This window comes from Carcharhinus amblyrhynchos, chromosome 10, assembly GCF_965287045.1.
Source record: "Carcharhinus amblyrhynchos chromosome 10, sCarAmb.v2.hapA, whole genome shotgun sequence".
Taxonomy (NCBI): Eukaryota; Metazoa; Chordata; class Chondrichthyes; order Carcharhiniformes; family Carcharhinidae; genus Carcharhinus; species Carcharhinus amblyrhynchos.
This window is the reverse complement of record NC_137333.1, coordinates 78,870,133-78,889,122: the sequence shown is the minus strand read 5'-3', so window position 1 is coordinate 78,889,122 and position 18,990 is coordinate 78,870,133. Positions and strand designations below refer to the sequence as shown.

Here is an 18,990-nt window from a genome sequence, read left to right as displayed (position 1 = left end):
AGGGATGGTTATGTTAATGGTTGGGGAAGAGGGGGAAAGGTTTAAGATATATGATGGCCTCAAGGTAAAATTTAAAAGACAGATTTCGAAAATGGTCTTCTACCTACAAAACAGAATATCAGAGGCTAACTTTCACTTAGCCACTATTCTTGCAAGTAGCCCAACTTCTCAGTTTTTAAATTTGCCAAGTTCAAAATTCTAAATAAATTTGTATTTTTATACACCATATTTTTCTATATTTTGTCAATAAGTAATTAAACAATGATGTTTGATCTGAACAACATGAATTGACAGCATTTAAAACGTTCAGAAAAAACAATCAGGTTTACCACAGCAACTCAAATTTTTCCTCTGCCATGAAAGAAAAGTCTCAAAAACAAACCTCTGGTCGGCGTTCAAGAGCTTCTTTCATTAATGGATGTAGCTCTTCAACTAACTCCCTGAATTAAAGGAAGAGAAAAAAAAACTATGTCTTCAATGATAAGGCATATAAACTTAAAAAATATTCTTGGCTCTATAAACAGACAAATACCTTTGCTTAAGAAGAGGCAGTAGGCAGAAATTTCTGTGCAACCTGCCACGTGTTTCGCAGCGGCAGAGGCGGACTTGACATTGACTAGCAGCGAGATCTTCTGATCCTGCTCATGTCAATGGGGTTTCCTGTTGAATACAACATTCACCGCTAGGAAACCTACAGTGGGAGTTTGCTGTTGGCAGAGCTGGAAGATCCTGTCAGCGTGAACAGCTAAAATATTTTGATCATTAACCAATTTAAAATTCAACCTAGTTATAAGCCTAAGTTCACACATGTTTTTAAGTGGTGGACAAAAGGTGCTCAAGCAGCCTGCAATCACGCAGTGACTGGTCAATTAAATTAGGGGAGATGCAAGGCCCAATTCAAGAGTGCAGGTAGGAAATGAGGTGCTAAGAATAGCATTAGCTGACTCAATGGCAGGTGCTACTGCCATATTTAAAAGGCTACCAGCTCTGAATGCACAACATCCTTGTTGTAAATGCTTGTTTGCCCTACTGTCAGAAGACGCTATTGCTGCCAGACTGGCCAGAAGATCTCTCCTGTTACCTGACTAGTCAGAAGATCCTGAAGAAGCTAAATAGGACCCTGCTGAGACCATGGTAGAAAAAAAGATATAGAATCCCTGCAGTGCAGAAGGAGGTCATTCAGCACATCGAGTCTGCACCAACCACAATCCCATCCAGGCCCTATTCCCGTAACCCCACACATTTACCCTGCTAACTCCCCTGATGCTAGGGTCAATTTAGCATGGCCAATCAACCTAAACAGCGCATCTTTGGACTATGGGAGAAACTAGAGCACTCAGAGGAAACCCACAGAGACATGGGGAAAATGTGAGTCACCCAAAGCCGGAATTGAACTTGGGTCCCTGGCGCTGAGGCAGCAGTGCTTTCCACTTTGCCACCATGTCACCCTTGTAGCCCCACATTTTAGAATTGCCTCCTTACTTAGCTTCTTATCTTAGGCACCAATTTAGTGAACCTTTGCTGAACTGCCTCCAGTGCAAGTATATGCTTCCTTAAATTTCTGACATTGCTAGCTGTGTATATATGATTTATAATAATTCTAAGTCAATGGGATTATTGTTTATATATAGTTTTTTCAACCATGAGGCTTCTTTTATCCTTGAAGTGCTATTCTGAGTTTCCTAAAACACCATGGTTTAGGTGCCTTAAAAAATGCGTAATACCCACCCAAGTTGTTTAAACAACCACTTCATTTAAAGGTTGCACTGCAAGTATCACTCCACAGCACTTCTGTGACCCAAACAGGTTTATGGAAATTCTGGGCTTCTGTGTTTTCCTTCATCTTAAAGGAAACAGAGAGCTCTCCAGAGCAAATCATTTGAAATACCTGGATGATTATTCCATTACTGAAATTTACAATTTACACTGAAGTAAAAATGGTAAAAGAGATTAAAAAAACTCAATTTGACTTTATTTTAACTGCAACGTTTGAGTAGGTTAGGCCAAAAATGATTCTTGCGGTACCTGAACACAAGTGAATTTGTCCTTCCAAATCCAAGTACCAGAGATTCTGTAATTTCTATGCTTTCAGCACGCATCAATGGAACCAGTTGTTTCAACAATACTGCTACAGATGGTGTTCCTATGACCTGTGCAATGATAAATAATGACAATGCTAAAATACATTGAAGAACTTCTGAGTACACATAGATCATGATTTCACCTTTTACCTCCAAGGCCTTTAGTTACGTCACAATAAAAAGTACAAAAATGCAGCTAACATATTTAAGTTGTCTAAAATTCAACAATGATGCTACAAAACTTACATTTCACAATTGTATTATCCTTTCTCACATATTTGTCAGGCAATGCAATTGGATAATAATAAATTCAGATGTCTGCTCCTTGTATGAACTACAGATTCTAATGACAAATGCCTATTCTCCTCTCTCTTAACATTGATGTTATCCTATGTAATGATCTTTTCCCCTTCACTTACACTCTGTTTTCCAAAATTTTTGAGTTTTCCAAATACAATATTTGCAGAAATTATTTGCTATATGCTTTTGAAACAAAATGGAATAGGATGAATAAAGTAACTTATTTCAGCACATTTTTGTTGAAATCACATAACCCACTTAGCCACATAAAATGTATTCCCAAGAGAGAAACCTGTGTTCTAAGCAACTTTGAACCACTATGGAAACATCATGGAAGAAAACTAGAGCTTGCATTTCTAAAATATTTTTCATGTCTTCATACCTTCCAAGAGTGCTTCAGTACTAACAAATTATTTTTAAAGTGAAGCCATTGCAGTTATATAGCTGAACACAGCAAAAATATTTGAACACAGTAGGTTCCCACGAACAGTAAATAGGGTAAATGCCGAGCTGTTTTTTTTGATGGAACTGACTTAAGAAATGAACATTTACCAGAATACTGGAAGAACTCCTCAATTTTCTTTGAAAGAATATTACGGGATGTTTTGCGCCTTCACCTGAACATAACCGTGGTTTAATAACTCATTCAACTGCAGCACATCTGACACTGGCAACCCTTTTTCAATACTGCACTGAAGCGTTAGTCTATGGACATGGTTTTCAGATGCTGATGGGGGTGGGAACTGAGGAAGGGAGGCAGGTTATTTTGTGTCTCTAGCCAACATGCTGATTTGCTGGCAGATCCTGCCCAGAGCCATTTTTGGAAAGACCAGGTCAGGTGTGGAATGGCTGGCAGGTTGCTTGTTAAGGCAATGAAAAGATCACTGATCAGAAACTGATGGTGTAGGGAGCATGGCAGCAGACCAGAGCTCCAGCATTCCAGGATGACTTTGAGGCACCCTCCACAATCAACAAACTGTTCAGAGCTACAGCCACAGGTTGCCGAGTGGAGGGATTTCCCCAAATAACTTAAAAGTGCTGAGAGGGGGTCTGATTTTACCATCAAATTGCGTTTTTGGGGCATGAAAACTTGGTAAAGTTGGGCGCAAGGCAAGTAGCGCGATCCGCTCCCGCCTCCGCGCCGATTCCCCTTAATTGACTTGATGAGCTGCACACCCAACCTTCCCCCAATATTATGGACCCCCTAAACCTCCACCATCCAGACTGATGGCAGGCCCTCCCCACTTCTCCCCTTACCCCTGTGTTCGCCTATCCAGAATTGGCACAAAACAGACAGACATGCTCCACAAAAGTCTGATTCGGGCACTCCAGTTAGTGAGGAGGTAAGTGCTGAGCGTTTGACAGCTTTCTGTTTGAGATCAGCAGTGGGGAGAAAGGGGAGGTCGGTCCGACGGCACTCTGTTTGAGATTAATGGGGTGAGGGGGAAGGTGGGGGGAAGATGGGTCTGATGACTCTCTGCCTGAGATCTGTTTGACAGGGAGGGGTGGGGGGCTGGGGGTGGGGGGGGGAAGGGAGGGGTGTGGGTGGGTGTTGGTGAAGGTGGGGAGGGCCTGCCATCAGTCTGGAGGTTAAGGGGGTCCATAATATTGGGGGACAGGCAGTGGGGCAACGTCTGTGGGGGCCAGGGGGTGACATTATCTGGCTTGGGAGCGATGTGGCAGGTGAGCCGCATTCTATCTTTTTTTTCCTGTGAATGCGCAGTTGGAGGTGCTGATTGGAGCTGCAACATGATTTGGAATTGCTGATATTTTTTCAGGCAGGGTATGTATGGGGGTTGCCTGAGAACAGGTCTAAAAGTCGGATCTGATACACTCCCAGTTTCAAGTCCGCCCAGTATTTCGAATCAAAATGGTAAAATAGGGCCTGGTGTCTGCACTTTGAACAGCTCTCTCTCTCCCAGATTTGCAGCTGCAGGCTTCAGATCAATTCAGTATTAGAGAACTTCATTTGGCCCTCCAGCTTTAAGAAGCCACCACTGTCCTTAACTGGATGACCAGTGTGCTCTCTAGCCATTGATCAGCTAATTCAGCTAAAATCAATGTTGGATTGTGACTCCCAGCAAGTTGTGGGATTAAGACCTTCATTTGGTGTCAACATCAGTGGACAACAGATGTCAGCCAGAGCTCAACTGATAGCAGATGTGCTTCTAGTCAGAACATTCTGGGTTAAGGCCCACTCTAGGACTTGAACTCCCAAGTAAACATTAGAGGGAGTGTGGCAGTATTGGAGATACTGTCTTTGAGATGGAACATTAAGCCAAGTCCTTGTCTACCCTCTCAGCTGGATGCAAAAAAACTCATGGTACCAATTTAAAGATCAGCATGGGAGATATCCTCGATATGTTGATCAATATCCATCTCATAATCAACATTATAAAAGCAGTTCGTTTATTCCTTATCATATTGGGCATTTGCTGTGCACAAGATGGTTGCCATACTTCATACATGATAACGGTGATTACACTTGAATAATAGTGCATCATTGACTGTAAAGTATTTCGGAATGTCGATGGTCCTGAAAGGTGCTACATTAAAAGCAAGTCTATATTTTAAGAAATGGATTCAGGTTTTTTTAAATTCAGAAGTAGAATACAATAACTAATTCAAGCTGAGCAAAAAGGTACACAAAAATGACACTGATTAGCTTTCCTCTCTTTCCTCTCTTCTAAAAGGAAGCCATATTGTTTCTCTCAGCCGCTCTCTACAGAAACTAGCTAAGACAAGTATCTCAGCAAAGTAGATATCTAACCTACACAATGATCAGAATTCCCCTCAAAAAATTCTAAACATTGAAGCCGCATGAAAACTGGAATAAATCACTTCTTTTTAGCGGGAGTTTCAAAATGAATCTCCCACACTATGTACACCGCTGAGTCCACCAGCGTGATTCACTGCAGAAGTATGTGGGGCCTATTCCTGTTGGAGGGGCCTGCAGCATTACGCTGAGCGGGCCATTGCGCTTGCACTGATATGTCAGATCGGCGCACGTGCAGTGGCCCCACACTACCAGTCTCCCTATTGCTGGCCAGCTCAATCGCTAGCCAGCCCCGTGATCTCTGCATCACCGGCTCTACACCCACCCACGGCCCGATCGTGGCCTCGCGACATGTCCGGCCTAGCTACAACCTCCCCCCGCAACCCTGATCTTCCACTCCCCCGCCAATCACTATGCAGAGTGGCAGTGGAAACCCCCATCCCCCACCCAACCTCCACCGATTGCTCCACCAGACACCCCATAGGCCCCGTTCCTTTGGTGCTGCCCCATGCCCAATGGTGAGTGCCAAGTTGCCCCCGGGCATTGACACTTTGCCTCTTGGGGAGTGTTAGGTGACACAGGCTGGCACTGCCAAGATACCAATGCCCAGAGCGCAGCCCCCTGCTGCCCGATCCTCTGTTACCTGATTGCGCCGTCTTCACTTCAGCAGGGCCAGGCCACTAGTTCCCCAAAAGTGGGGAGCAATAGTAATCACCGCTGCAGTGAACCATTCTGGCATGGGCGGGTGAGCGGGGTGAATGTTAGTGGCCTGGAGACTTCAGTCCCAGGTCCGCTAATCGCATTTAAAATGTATGGTATTGCGCATTACCGTAATTTGTGCGCCCCTCCACCAATTTCTGGTGCAGGCTGGGAAACCAAATGCAGACCCCATGCATCGGGTGTTGCTGGAATCTCCTGACCCGCTGTGCTAAAAAATTAGCGGAGCTGGATGGGAGAATCAGCCCCTTTAACTCATTAAGGTGGTTCACATTAGATTGAATCAATAGCTCTGAAGTCTAAGTTTAGTGGTGGGCAGCGAAGTCTGTGATTCCCTCTGCGCGGTGGGACTGCTTTATGCACTCCATCTCGTATTAGTTCCAGGAGAGGCAGCTTCTTAATCACTTACTGGGGTGGGCTCAGTAGCAGCAAAAAGGGATGCATGCTTCTAAATTGCTCATTGGCCTCACAATCAATCCCTTTTGTCTCAAGATTGTGCATAACAAACACGAGCAGGCCAAGACTAGAGCTGGAACACCTGAACTTCATCCCCTTAGTAGCTTTGAGAAGCAGGCCACGGAGCTTGCACATGAAGACCTTACCTATGCAGAAGGTAAGATCAGCTTTCTCCAAGAACCCAGTGAGTATGCATCCTTTCACCAGCTTCAATGTTCATGCAATGAATATGAGCGGTCTTTAATGTATGAGTCTGCTTAGTCAATCAATAAATCTCTTTTTTCTCTAATTCAAGTTCCAATAAGAAATGGGGTAGGACATTAATCCATAAATGCTGTAATCCCAGCTTCTAACCCACCTCTGAGGAGGAAGTTTCAGTATCCTCAGAGGACGCACCATCACAGAATTCACCTATATCCTCCACCAGACAGATACACTCACCTTGAAGGTTGCTAGTTCTAGAGCAAGCTTTGGTTCACAATCAGGTGAGCACATCACAGACAAGGGCCCACAGCTGACATAGGTAGTGACAGCTCTCGTCACTGACATTCAAGAGGAATACTAGAGACAGGGGATCTGCTGAATCTGAATCAGATGATAAGCCTTTGAACTTGGACCTAAGAGATCCTTTGGAGATGCAAAACAGAGTTGCCAGGGGCCTTCCAGAGACTGGACTGAAGGTTGGGGAAAGCCATCCATATTCTGCCTATTGACATTGGCTTCAGCATGTAAGCACTTGGCTGACTCTATGTCAAAAATGGTGGCTGCTTTGACGACCAGGTACAACAGAATGCACAATTTTAGCCAGTCGTGCGCTCAACCATGCACTACATTGCTCTAACCATGGGTGCAACGCAGCAGTGGCTAAGTGAGAGGGGGTCAAGGTGCCTCAACCTCCCTCCTAGTGCCCCTTCTTCTTAAGAATCAGGAAAATTCTAATGGACACTCACAAGGAAGAATGGGGCGTTAGTCAGACACCCTGCATATCCACCCAGGAAACTCCAAGATTACCATGCCACTCCACCTCCCTTTTGCCCATCATCTGCAGGCCAAAGAAGGTGCACCTGCACCTGAGCAGGAGACTCTTTAGGCCTCAGGCCACCAAGGATGTCCACCAAGGTCATTTCAGTCAACTGCTCAGCTATGGATATTGGGGCTGCACCAAGAATTACAAAACTTGGAAGTTTTGAATACAGAAAGGTGGCATGGGAATACACTCATTTTATATAGTCTTCACATCTGTAAATATATATTGAATTTAACTGTCATGGATTTCACTTTTCTATTTTTTTCCCGTTTCACTGTCAATAAGAGCCTGAGAATGTTGGCCACTAATTGAGTCCAATTAGGAAATTCTATTGATTTCCATATTATAACCAGAGTGATAAGGCAATGGCAATCATTTGTCAGCGTGCAGCTTGGCCAATATTCCTATTTGTCAATTTTCTCTGCTAACCATACTGTGGCCTCAGGAAATGTGCTCACTGAACTCATTTCATTTACTGTTACACTGATGTCAGTTGTGCGGTACAATAACTCAAGGGGGCTTAAATCATAGCTGAGGGACTTAAATTGTAACCATGTGCTCCAAAGTTAATTGTAAATATATTTTCAGAGGTGAGAAACTATAGTTTGACACTGTAATTATAACAATCAAAATACATAGGTAACTTTTAACTGTCTAGAGGAAGATGTGGTGGACACTTTCAAAACTGTACATCCTTGCTTGTGATTTATTTTGAATATGATTTCATCAAGGTGGCTTTTTAATGAGCATTTATGATATGTTGATACATGCAAATGGTTTCCCAACATTGTTCCGCTCATTGTTTTCTGAGATATACCAAACCATACCACTAACTGGAATTGCTTAATAATTAGCAATATTCTGTCAATAAATTAGTAAATATATTATCTCAAAAGCTTTGATTTTGTTGTAGAAAGTTACTCAACTGCAAAACATTAAATTTAACCCAGGTCAAAGAACAAAATTGGTACCTTGTTATCATAGCTATAGCTACCATCAGGAGTTGTAGCCATGATTTCTGGAGTTGATGCTCTAAGGTGACCAGGGCTCATGATACTGGGTTTTGCTACTCCAAAGCAAAGGATAAGATAGTTCCTCCAAAGGGTCACATAGTTGTCCCCACCAGTTGCTGTACTCACTTTTTTTGTGTACATAGGACTACTGCAAAATAACAGAACAGAAATCTGAAATTGTAGTTGATCTCAAATCACTTCTTGTCTGCTCGATTTTGCACAGAATTACATAGAATTTATAAACAATTCAGCTCAATAGATCTATATCAGTGTTCATGTTCCACATGAGCCCCTCACACTGCCTGCTCATTTCCACTCAACAGTGCCTTCACAAGCTGCCTTGGTTTATTTCTTTCCCAGTAATCATTTTCTTTTAGTGATTCAATCATTACATGGAAAATGTTTATTTATTTTTATTAGAACTACAGTAATTCCTCACTAAACATTGCAGTTGCATTCCTGACAAGTGCTACTTTCAAGTGAAACAACTTAAGGGAAAGATTTCCCCATTCCAACCAATGCAAAAGCTGTAGTTAGATTCTGTAGGATCTTTCTAATCAGAAAAAAAATTGTGTTCTGTAAGTTTAAATACTGTATGTTCTTAAATTCCTATATTCACAAAATAATTTTTAAAATGAAATAAATTTTAAAATAGGAACTAAATATGCTAACTCTTTTCACTTATCCTATATTTGCAGCTCTCTTGCACCCTGACTCTCTCCCACTTACTGACACTCTCCCACTCACTGACTCTCTGCTGCTCTCTGCCTCGCCAATTTGCCTATCTCTCCAACTCTCCCCTACTCTGTCTATCCTTCCCACTTACCAGTCTCTCCCACGCACTGTTTCCCTCTTCCGCTCCCTCCCTTGCACCACCTCCCCCAATGGTCAACCCTCCTGCTTGCCGTCTTTCCCACTCACCAAACTCCCATTGTGAGTGTGAGCTCAGAGCAGGGGTAGTGAGCAGAACAGTGTGAGTGAGGAAGCAAGAAGAATTGTGAGCAGAAAGGTTGGCAAGGGAAGCAGTGCGTGAGCTGGAAAATGAGCAAAGCCACTTCAATCAGGTCACACAATGCTACATTAACCTGGCACGAAATTTTACTAAAGTGGAAATCCCAACACTAAATGCACACACTGGGCCCATTATGCCTGTGACAGTAAAGCAGATTTCTTCTGGCTGTGGCAACTTAAAATGAATACTTACTGTACTCATGAAAAAAATACACCTTTTTAATACGCTTAGACTCTAAACCAGAACTAGTTTTGCATAACTACAATCTTGAGGAGGGTGATGGAAGGAGGGAAAGGTTGGCACAACAGAATCATACTTAGTGTGATTTTTCAATACTTTTAAAAACATTAACCAATATATTCAACATTACTTACTTAGGATCAATGTGAGGCATTAGCAGCTGCAATCTGGCAAAGGCATATGGCCAGGCATAGCTAAGTGCAGTGGGGCAATGCTTTGGAAGATTCTCCAGTCTGAGGAAGCTGAAGAGGCACAGAACCCAGGGATCCTTCACAGACTGTGCAAATATCCATACATGAGAAGGACTCTTTACATCATAATGGCTGTTAACCAAAACTGCATTCCACTCTACCAGCCATTGCAAATCGCCGTTGTGTCCAAAGTTTAAGGTGGTCTGTATAAAATTAAGAATCATAATTATCCAGAAATCAGTTATTTTTGTATCCAACATAAATTTTTACCAGTACAGGAAAGGCTTTAGGTAGGTGGACGGGGGTATGGGAGATGGATCTGTGGCCCTCAATATTAAGTACGTATTTCACTGAGTCTTATCCTTCATAAAATCAAGAAAATTAACAATGTTCTTTCTATTTAAAAATTAAACTGTAATAGCAACTCCTCTTTGCCCTATCCTCATAACCTTGTGCATTTACCATGGCTAATCCATCTAACCTACAAATCTTTGGAGACTAAGGGGCAATTTAGCATGGAGAATCCACCTAACTTGTATATCTTTGGTCTGTGGGGGAAAACCGGAGTACTCAGAGGAAACCCACACAGACATGGAGAGAACGTGCAACTCCACACAGTCACCCAAGGCTGGAATCAAACCTGGGTCCCTGGTGTTGTGAGGCAGCAGTGCTAACCAATGTGCCACTGTGCTACCCTTGATGGTAGCGGTTGTGGGTTTTGAAGGTGCTGTACACAAAGCCTTGGTGAGTGAGAACCACTGAATCCCTCCAGTGCTGAATGAGGCCATCTGGCCTACTGAGTCTGCACCAATTCTCTGAAAGAGCATTGCACTCAGGCCCTCCCCTCGACCCTAACCCCTGCAGTGCATCTTTTTCATGGTACACACTGCTGCCACTGTTCATCGATGGTGGAGGACATTTGTGGATCAGGTACCAATCATGCAGGCTACTTTGATCTGGATGGTGTTGAGTGGCGTTTCACCCATTCGGGCACTCAAGTATTGCGTGGAGTGCCATTTTTCTCTGAGTGCTTGAGAGTTGAGGTAAGTGTGGGAATTAAGGAAAGTGGAGGAGGGATTTGATTTTCTTTATTAGATTCATTGGTTAGCGGGGATAGGTGCAGGAGAAGGCAGGAAGAGTGAACATGTCTGTGTGTTATCACAGATAAGTGACTGGGAAGTAAGTCTTTCTCTCTTCTACCTTTCTGACTTTGGACATGAAGGCTAGGTAGGGAAACAGAAATTATGGAAAACAAAGATTAGTGGTACAAGTTAAAAAAAAACACAATTAAATAAATTCTAATGAAATAAAATAGAAGTGCAGAGTCAGGCAGTGTGTTGTAGCTGTAACATGTGGGAGCTGGTGGACTCCACTGTGTTCATAGTGATCACATCTGCAACAAATGTTGGCTGCTTCAGAGTCTTTGGCTCAGAGTTAGTGTGCTGAAGTCTGAGCTTCAGACACTACAACACATCAGGGAGGAAGACAGTTATCTGGATGCTAGTTTCAGGTGGCAGTCACACCCCTTAGATTAACTGCCTTAACCTCTGTTTGTGGTCAAGAACAAGGAGGCACGACAGCGAGTGAGACGGGGAGAGGGATCCAAGAGATAACACTGCAGGAGCCTCAGCCCCTGTCCTTCTCCAACAGGTTTGCGATTCTTGCTCCCTGTGTGGAGGAAAGTGAGGACTATAAGGAGCCTGACCAAATTAACCATGGCACTGTGGTTCAATTCAATTGAGAAAAGATAAATGTAGTCATAGCTGGGGATAGTATAGTCAGGGGAATATATAATATTCTCCATAGCCAGGATTGAGAGTCTCAAAGGCTGTGTTGCCTGCCTGGTGCCAAAGTCTGGGACATCTGCTCTGGGCTGAAGAGGAATTTGCAGTCGGAGGGGGAGGATCCTGTGGTCGTGGTCCATACAGGTATCAATAACATAGGTAGAATGAGGAAGAAGACCCTGTGTAGGCAGTTTGAGGGGTTAGGCAGTAATTTAGAGAGCATTACCTCGAATATTATAATCTCAGGATTATTACCTGATCTGTGTGCAAATTGGCAAATGGTACGTAAAATTAGAGAGATGAATAGGTGACTCAAAAATTGGTGTGGGAGAAGTGGGTTTCCGTTCGTGGTCAATGGCATCAGTATTGGGGCAAGTGAGGGCTGTACCACTGGGATAGTCTGCATCTGACCCGTGCTGGAACGAGTGTTCTTACAGACCGTATACCTACGGAAGTAGACAGAGCTTTAAACTAAATAGTGGAGGTGAGGGTTCAATTGCATGGAAAATTAGGAAGTCAAGTTAAAAAAGGTGGGAGTGCAAGTTAGTGATGAGTCTGAATGTCAACAGAAAGTAAAATGTAATGATAGATCATATGATAGTCATTTTGCATCAAGGACTCACAAGAAGGAAATTGGATAGTAAAAGAAACTTAAAGGCTCTGTTCTATTGGAGGAAGCTTTTGGAATAAAATTAGTGAATTAACAGTGCAAATTGAGACAAACGGATATGATTTAGTGGCAATTACTGAGACATGGTTGCAGGGAAACCAGGTTTGGGAATTGGATGTTCAGGAGTATTCAGTATTTTGGAAGATAGGCAGGAAGGAAAAGGAGGTGGTATGGCTTTGTTAGTTAAGGATGAGGTCAGTGCTTTAGTGAGAAGTGATATGAGTCCAAGACGTAGAATCAGTCTGGATAGAAATAAGAAATAGCAAAGGAATAAGTTCCTGATGGAAGCAGTGGGACAAACCAAGAAATACCAAAGGCTTGTAAGAAAGGTACAACAATAATTATAGGTGATTTTAACATGCATGTTGACTGGAATAACCAAATTGGCAAGATAAGCCTCGAGGGAGGGTTCATTGAATTAGAGATTGTTTTTTGAAGAATGTGTTGTGGAACCAACCAGGGAGTAGTCTATTTTGGTTTGATATTATGCAATGAGATGGGGCAAATAACTTATTTCATAGTTAAGGGTCCTCTAGGGAAGAATGATCATAGCACGCTAGAATTTCAAATTTACTTTGAGGATGAGAAACTGAGTCCCACACTACCATTATGGAGTTAAGCAAAGGAAATTACATAGACATTGCGACAGATTTGACCCGAGTGGACTTGGCAGGAAGACTAAAAGGTAGGAAAGTTGGAACAATGGCAGATATTTAAAGAGATATTTGAGTCCTCCCAACTAAAATATACTCCAGAGAGGATGATAGGTGGTAAGAAGGGAGAAAGATTTCCATGGCTAAGCAAGGAACTTAAAGACAACAAAAAGACAAAAATTAAGGTGTACCATAATGCAAAGGCCAGTGGCACATTAGAAGATTGGGAAGCTTTTAAAAATCAATAAAGGGTCACCAAAAAAGTAATCAAAAGAGCAAAGATAAATTATGAAAGAAAACTAACACAAAATATAAAGTGGACAGCAAATGCTTCTCTAAGTACATAAAGAGGAAGACACCCACTTAAGTAACTGTTGGCCCCTTGGAAGATCAGGCTGGGAACTGACATTAGGAAATGCAGAAATCACTGAGACACTAAATCAATATGGTGCCTCAGTTTTCACAGTGGAGAAAATGAGTACCATCCAAATTGTAACAGAAAGTGTATAGGTTGTAGAAAGGGAGGAACTTAGAACTATCACCACCACTAAGGAAAAAGTACTGACCAAACAATTGGGATTGAAGGGATGGCCAGTGGATCCACTGGTTACAACATTCCAAAATTCCTTAGATGCAAAAATAGTTCCAATGGATTGAAAAATGCCAATATGATGGGCTTAGTTACAAAGGGAGGGAGGCAAAATGGAGGAAACAATAAGTCAATTAATTTAAGACCTGTTGTTGGGAAATTGTTAGAATCCATTATGAAGGAAGTAATAACAGGACATTTAGAAAGTCAATATGCAATCCATCAGAGTAAACATGGCTTTATGAAGGGTAAATCGCATTTGACTAATTTGCTTGAGTTCTTTGAAGATGTAACAGACAAGGTGGAAAATGGTGATCCTGTAGATATAGCTTATCTGAACTTCCAGAAGGCATCTGATAAGGTGACACACAAAAGATTAATACACAAGGTTAGTTTACATGGGAGTAGGGAGATTTATTAGTCAGGACAGAAGATTGGCTGATCAATAGAAAGCAGAGTTGGGATAAATGGGTCTATTACAGGTTGACAAGATGCAACTAGTGGGGTGTCACAGGGTTCAGTCCTTGGGCCTGACTCTTTGCAACCTATATTAATGACTTGGATGCAGGGATAGTAGGTACCACAGCCAATTAGGAAAGGTGACACTAAGATAAGTGGGATAATAAGTTGCAATAATGAAATAAGAAATTTATAAATGCATCTGGATAGGTTAAGTAAATAGGGGAACATTTGGCAGATGGAGTTTAACATGGATAATGTGAGGTTATCCATTTTGGTAGGAAAAATACAAAGGCAAATTATTATCTAAATAGAGGGAAACTTTAGAGTGCTTCGGTGCAGAGAGATCTGGATGTCCTTGTGCATGAGTTGCAGAAAGCTAGTATGCAGGTAAAGCAGGTAATGGGGAAGGCAATGGAATTTTAGCATTTTTTGCTAAAGGAATAGAAGATACAAGTAATGAAGTGTTGCTGCTACTGTGCAAAGCATTACTGAGACCACACTTTGAATATTGTGTACAGTTTTGGTCCCCTTATTTGAGGAGGGATATAATTGCTAGAGTGATTGCAGAGACAAGGGGTTTGTCTTACAAAGAGCAGAATTGAGCAGTTTAGGCCTATACTCCCTGGCGTTTAGAAGAATGAGAGGAGATCTAATTGAGTTAAACAAAATGACATCCTCTCCATGACAAAGTAGACATGGAGAGGATGTTTCTTCCAGATCTGGAACAAGAGGTGACAGTTTTAGGATAAGGAGTGGCAGATTTAAAACAGAGCTGAGGAAAAATTACTTCTCTCAAAGGGGTGTGAGTCTGTGAAATTCATTGCCCCAGAATATGACGGGTGCCAGGACTTTGGGTAAATTTAAGAAGGAAGTGGACAGATTTTTAACTAGTAAGTGTTTGAAGAGCTTTGGTGAATGGGGAGGTAAGTGGATTTGAAGCTGAGATGAGATCAGCCATGATTGTATTAAATGGCAGAGCAGGCGCTATGGACTAAATTGCCTACTTCTGCTCCTTGCTTTTATGATTCTGTCACACTCCTGACTTGTGCCTTGTAGATGATGGACAGGTTTTGTGCAGTCAAGAAGTGAGCTATTCGCCACAGGATTCTTAGCCCCTTACCAGTACTTGTAGCCACAGTACTTATTTGACTACTCTACTTCAGTTTCTGGTCAATGGTAACCCAAAGTATGTCGATAGTGAGGGATTCAGAAATAGTAATATCATTGAATGTCAACAGGTGAAGGTTAGGTTATCTCTTGTTGGAGATGATCATCTGCACTTGTGTGACAGTCCAATCTGGATATTGTCCAGGTTATGCTGTGTTTGGACATATATTGCTTCTGTATCAGAAGAGTTGCAATCATAGCAAACATCCACAATTCTGACCTTACAATGGAGGGAATGTTACTGATAAAACAGCTGAGTGAGCCTAACACACTACCCTGAGGAACTCCTGTAGTGATGCCTTGGGACTGAGATGATCTCCAACAACCATAAGCATCTTCTTTTGCGCTAAGGATTTCACCAACTGACAGAGAGATTTCCCTTAGTTCGCATTAATTCCAATATTGCTAAGACTGCTTGATGCCATACTTGGTCAAATGCTGCCTAGAAGTCAAGTGCAGTCTCATCTTACCTCTCATCAAACAACTTGCACTTATATCTTTAAGATAGTAAAATGATACTTTCCAGGGGCAGAATCAAAAAATAGACAAGTCAAAAATGGAAATATTAGAGACTGACCAAAGATTAAGACAGGTGTTAAGAAGCGTCTTAAAGGAGGAAAGTGAGGTAGAGCTATTGCAAAGAATTAAGTCAGCTAGGGCAGCAGTGAATGTGTGAGCTGGGTTTGATGACAAGGAAATTAAGGGTGGAAGAGAAAGGAAAAAGTGACAAATGAGACAACTGGTTGTAGAGAAAATAAGTCATTTGTTTGTGAAACAAACTCCCAATCCTCATTATCTTATGACTCCACAAGGAATATTTTCAACTGCTGGCCCCATGTTAGCATGGACAGGTAGCTGAATTGGTGCCTTGTCAAATTTGCTCCCTTTTGTATGCAACCTAAAAATCACACACTTTCACTGTTTGGCCTTAAGGAGTTCATAAAGATCTTTATGGTGGCTTTGGAAAGCAACTACAGTTCTCCTAAAGAGTCAATTTTTTTATACTTACTGAATCTGAGGCTGCAACATGGATAAAACTCTCCAGAATTGATGAACTCAACTGATCCATAACTTCAATCATTGGCTTATCATCATCCTATTTTTCGGAAGAACAATTATGTTACAGATTGAACCATGATGCCAAGTTCTAATAATTTTTAAAAATGCAGTTATTTTGAATATACTTTATATAAAAATATGATTAGAACATAGAACACTACAGCACAAACAGGCCCTTTGGCCCACAAGTTGCGCCGATCACATCTATACCTACCAAGCCATGTCTTTAGAAATTTCTTGTTTTTTTCTGATTGGTCATTTCAAACTACTATTGTAATGTTAGTGGAATTGTTTGGTGGGAGTGGGATGTTCCATTTCTCCAGAAGCAGGGTAGACTAGAATTTCTTGCTGTCAGCATAGTCTGATGTGAAGTGGACTAAGGGACGAGAGTTGATGGGGTGAATTAAAGGTACAGGCTCCCATACTACTGATAGTGGTTCTTGGACATCTTCTGCATGTCACAGTCAGAAAAATCAGATTGCATCTTAGCTGTTCTGTTTGATGGCCACTTCTGCAATTGACTACTATTCCTAATGAAATGAAAGGATGCACTTTTTGCACTTGTTCCTTATGAAGTTGAATTTCAGAATGTTAATTATACCCAGTGGAACCAGGCTGCAGAACAAATTGGCCACACCTTCCTAACTTTTCTTCCTAAATTCCTAACAGATTTATTTCTCCTCCCTTTTAGTCCCAGGAATGTTGGTGGCATCGTGTTTGTAAAATAACCAATTTTGAATTACTTACTTGTAAATGCAGACAGTCTTGATTATCATTTATTCATAATTTATATATTTTTTAAATTATGGACTGAGAAAGTGTTATTACCTCAGATTGTCCTAAAGCTGAAAATAAAGCACGAACTTCCCTCAGGATAGAAACAGCCAACTTTCGTGTTGCAAGTTGACAGCTACAAAGTAAAACAAGTGCAAATCCTTCCACAGCATGTAATACATTTGAATGAGGATTTCTTTCCTGTTGAAGCAAATGGTGACAAATAAATAATTCAAAATTACATAACATTTTCAGAATAAAATATTTTAGTTATACATTCAAATTATTTTGCGTTATTTCTAAAATTACATAATGTTTAAAATATATTAAAGAATAATGGATCCTGAGGTTGATTACATTGTTTGATAACTAAAATGATCTTACAGCTTTGTAATTATTCCATGTTATCCATTATTATCTTTAACTAGGAAATGTTGTGAATTATGAACAGCATAGTGATAGGGAAAAAATAACACAGAGGCGGAGAAGTGAGTCAAAACAGCAGTGGTGGAGAGAGCAGCTTCAGAGAGAGAGAGAAACAGTGTGGAGAGAGATGGAGAAGCAAGCTAAAACAGCGTGGTGATAGAGGAGCTTCAGAGACAGGCGCTAAATGGCCTCTGTTTGAGTCTCCTGGTCCACTGAGCTGCTAAAGCAGCACTGCGTGCAGGGAGAATGTCCCCAATGTTTCTTATTCATGATAGCCAGTTAATCAACGAATCTTTACTTGGAATAGATTTATTCACCTATTGAATCATTACAGGTCTATATCTTCTGACTCCTTCCTTGTTTGAGTAAATATCTTTTTATATGTAACCATCTGATCAATGCCCTCCACATGTATACACTTTATTTAAATTGATACAACTAACATCATGAGGGGTATGGACTGAGTAGAGAGGGACAAACTATTCCCATTGGTGGAAGGGTTGAGAACAGAAGAACATCAATTGGCAAAGCAATCAGAGGCAACATGAGGACAAATATTTCACAAAGCGAGTGGTTAGGATCTGGAATGCACTCCCTGAGTATGTGGTAGAGGCAAATTCAATAGTGGCTTTCAAAAGGGAACTGGATGATTACTGGATAATTACATGAAGAAAAAAATATTGCAAGGCTATGAGGAAAAGGGTGGATTAGTTGAGATGCTTTCCCAGATGCATGACCAGTTTGGCCTCCTTCACATTGTGCTGTACCCATGCTATGGCTCTATGATGATAATATGCACTGTGAGGTTTATAGGAGCATCTTTATTTAAGCAGATTTTTTCTCTTTTCCCACTCCAGCATGTTTGAGCAGTGTATTGCTGCACTGGACTAAATGAGCTAAATTTAGCCTAGAACAATAACATAGTCTAGCTAATTAGCATTCTCTGGCCTTCAGCCAGGAACACAAATGCCACACTAAATGGGTGTATAACTCAGATGTAGGAAGAAAACTGGAGTTCTGCTGCAGGCTTTAGAATGCTACTATCTGCTAGGATGTTTGTCCTTGCAGGTCTTTAAAACAGATACTGATCTGTTTGAAGGTATGAAGAAGTTACTGATAGCATATGCTCAAGTCCTCTAATCTGAGCACATACCTGTAAGGTTCAATTTCAGTAACTGTACCACTGTGTGAGGCTCTTCCAGACACAAATATATGACTTGAAATACATTTTGACATAAAGCAGCAGTTTGATTTGGAGAGCACTTTTCATGCAAAAAATGCCAAAGATAATTCAGAGGTGCATTGAAAAACACTGTTATTGAGTCAAAGAATGGGAAAGTAGGAAGAGTAGAGTGGTTCTTAAGAAGCTTCTTGATGAGGAGAAGGAGTAGCAAAGGATTTCAGAAAGGGGATTCTGTCAGAGAGGTCTTAGTGGCTGAAAGCACCTCTGTAGGATATAAAGAAGTGTACAGAAGGTCTTTGTGTGGAACAAAGTTTGGATGAGATGCTACTATTTAAATGGTAAAAAAATTGCAGCATGCTGCTGTGCAGAGGAACCTGGGTGTCCTTATGCATGAATCACAAAAAGTTGGT

General features: G+C 41.4%; 1 protein-coding gene across 6 annotated transcripts in view; it reads right to left on the bottom strand.

Annotated features, from left to right (window-relative positions):
* fryb (furry homolog b (Drosophila)) overlaps nt 1–18,990 on the bottom strand; it is a 360,066-nt gene that overhangs the window by 154,963 nt on the left and 186,113 nt on the right. For all 6 annotated transcript variants that reach the window (XR_013888056.1, XM_080197438.1, XM_080197440.1 and 3 more), the window contains exons 19-24: nt 17,026–17,172; nt 16,148–16,234; nt 9,757–10,016; nt 8,329–8,518; nt 2,026–2,150; nt 383–440 (exon numbers count right to left, since the gene is read on the bottom strand). Coding sequence is in view for 5 of the 6 variants with exons in the window: in XM_080197438.1 (XP_080053564.1) it covers nt 383–440; nt 2,026–2,150; nt 8,329–8,518; nt 9,757–10,016; nt 16,148–16,234; nt 17,026–17,172 (867 nt within the window). In the remaining variant the exon portion in view is untranslated. The remainder of the gene's footprint in view (nt 1–382; nt 441–2,025; nt 2,151–8,328; nt 8,519–9,756; nt 10,017–16,147; nt 16,235–17,025; nt 17,173–18,990) is intronic.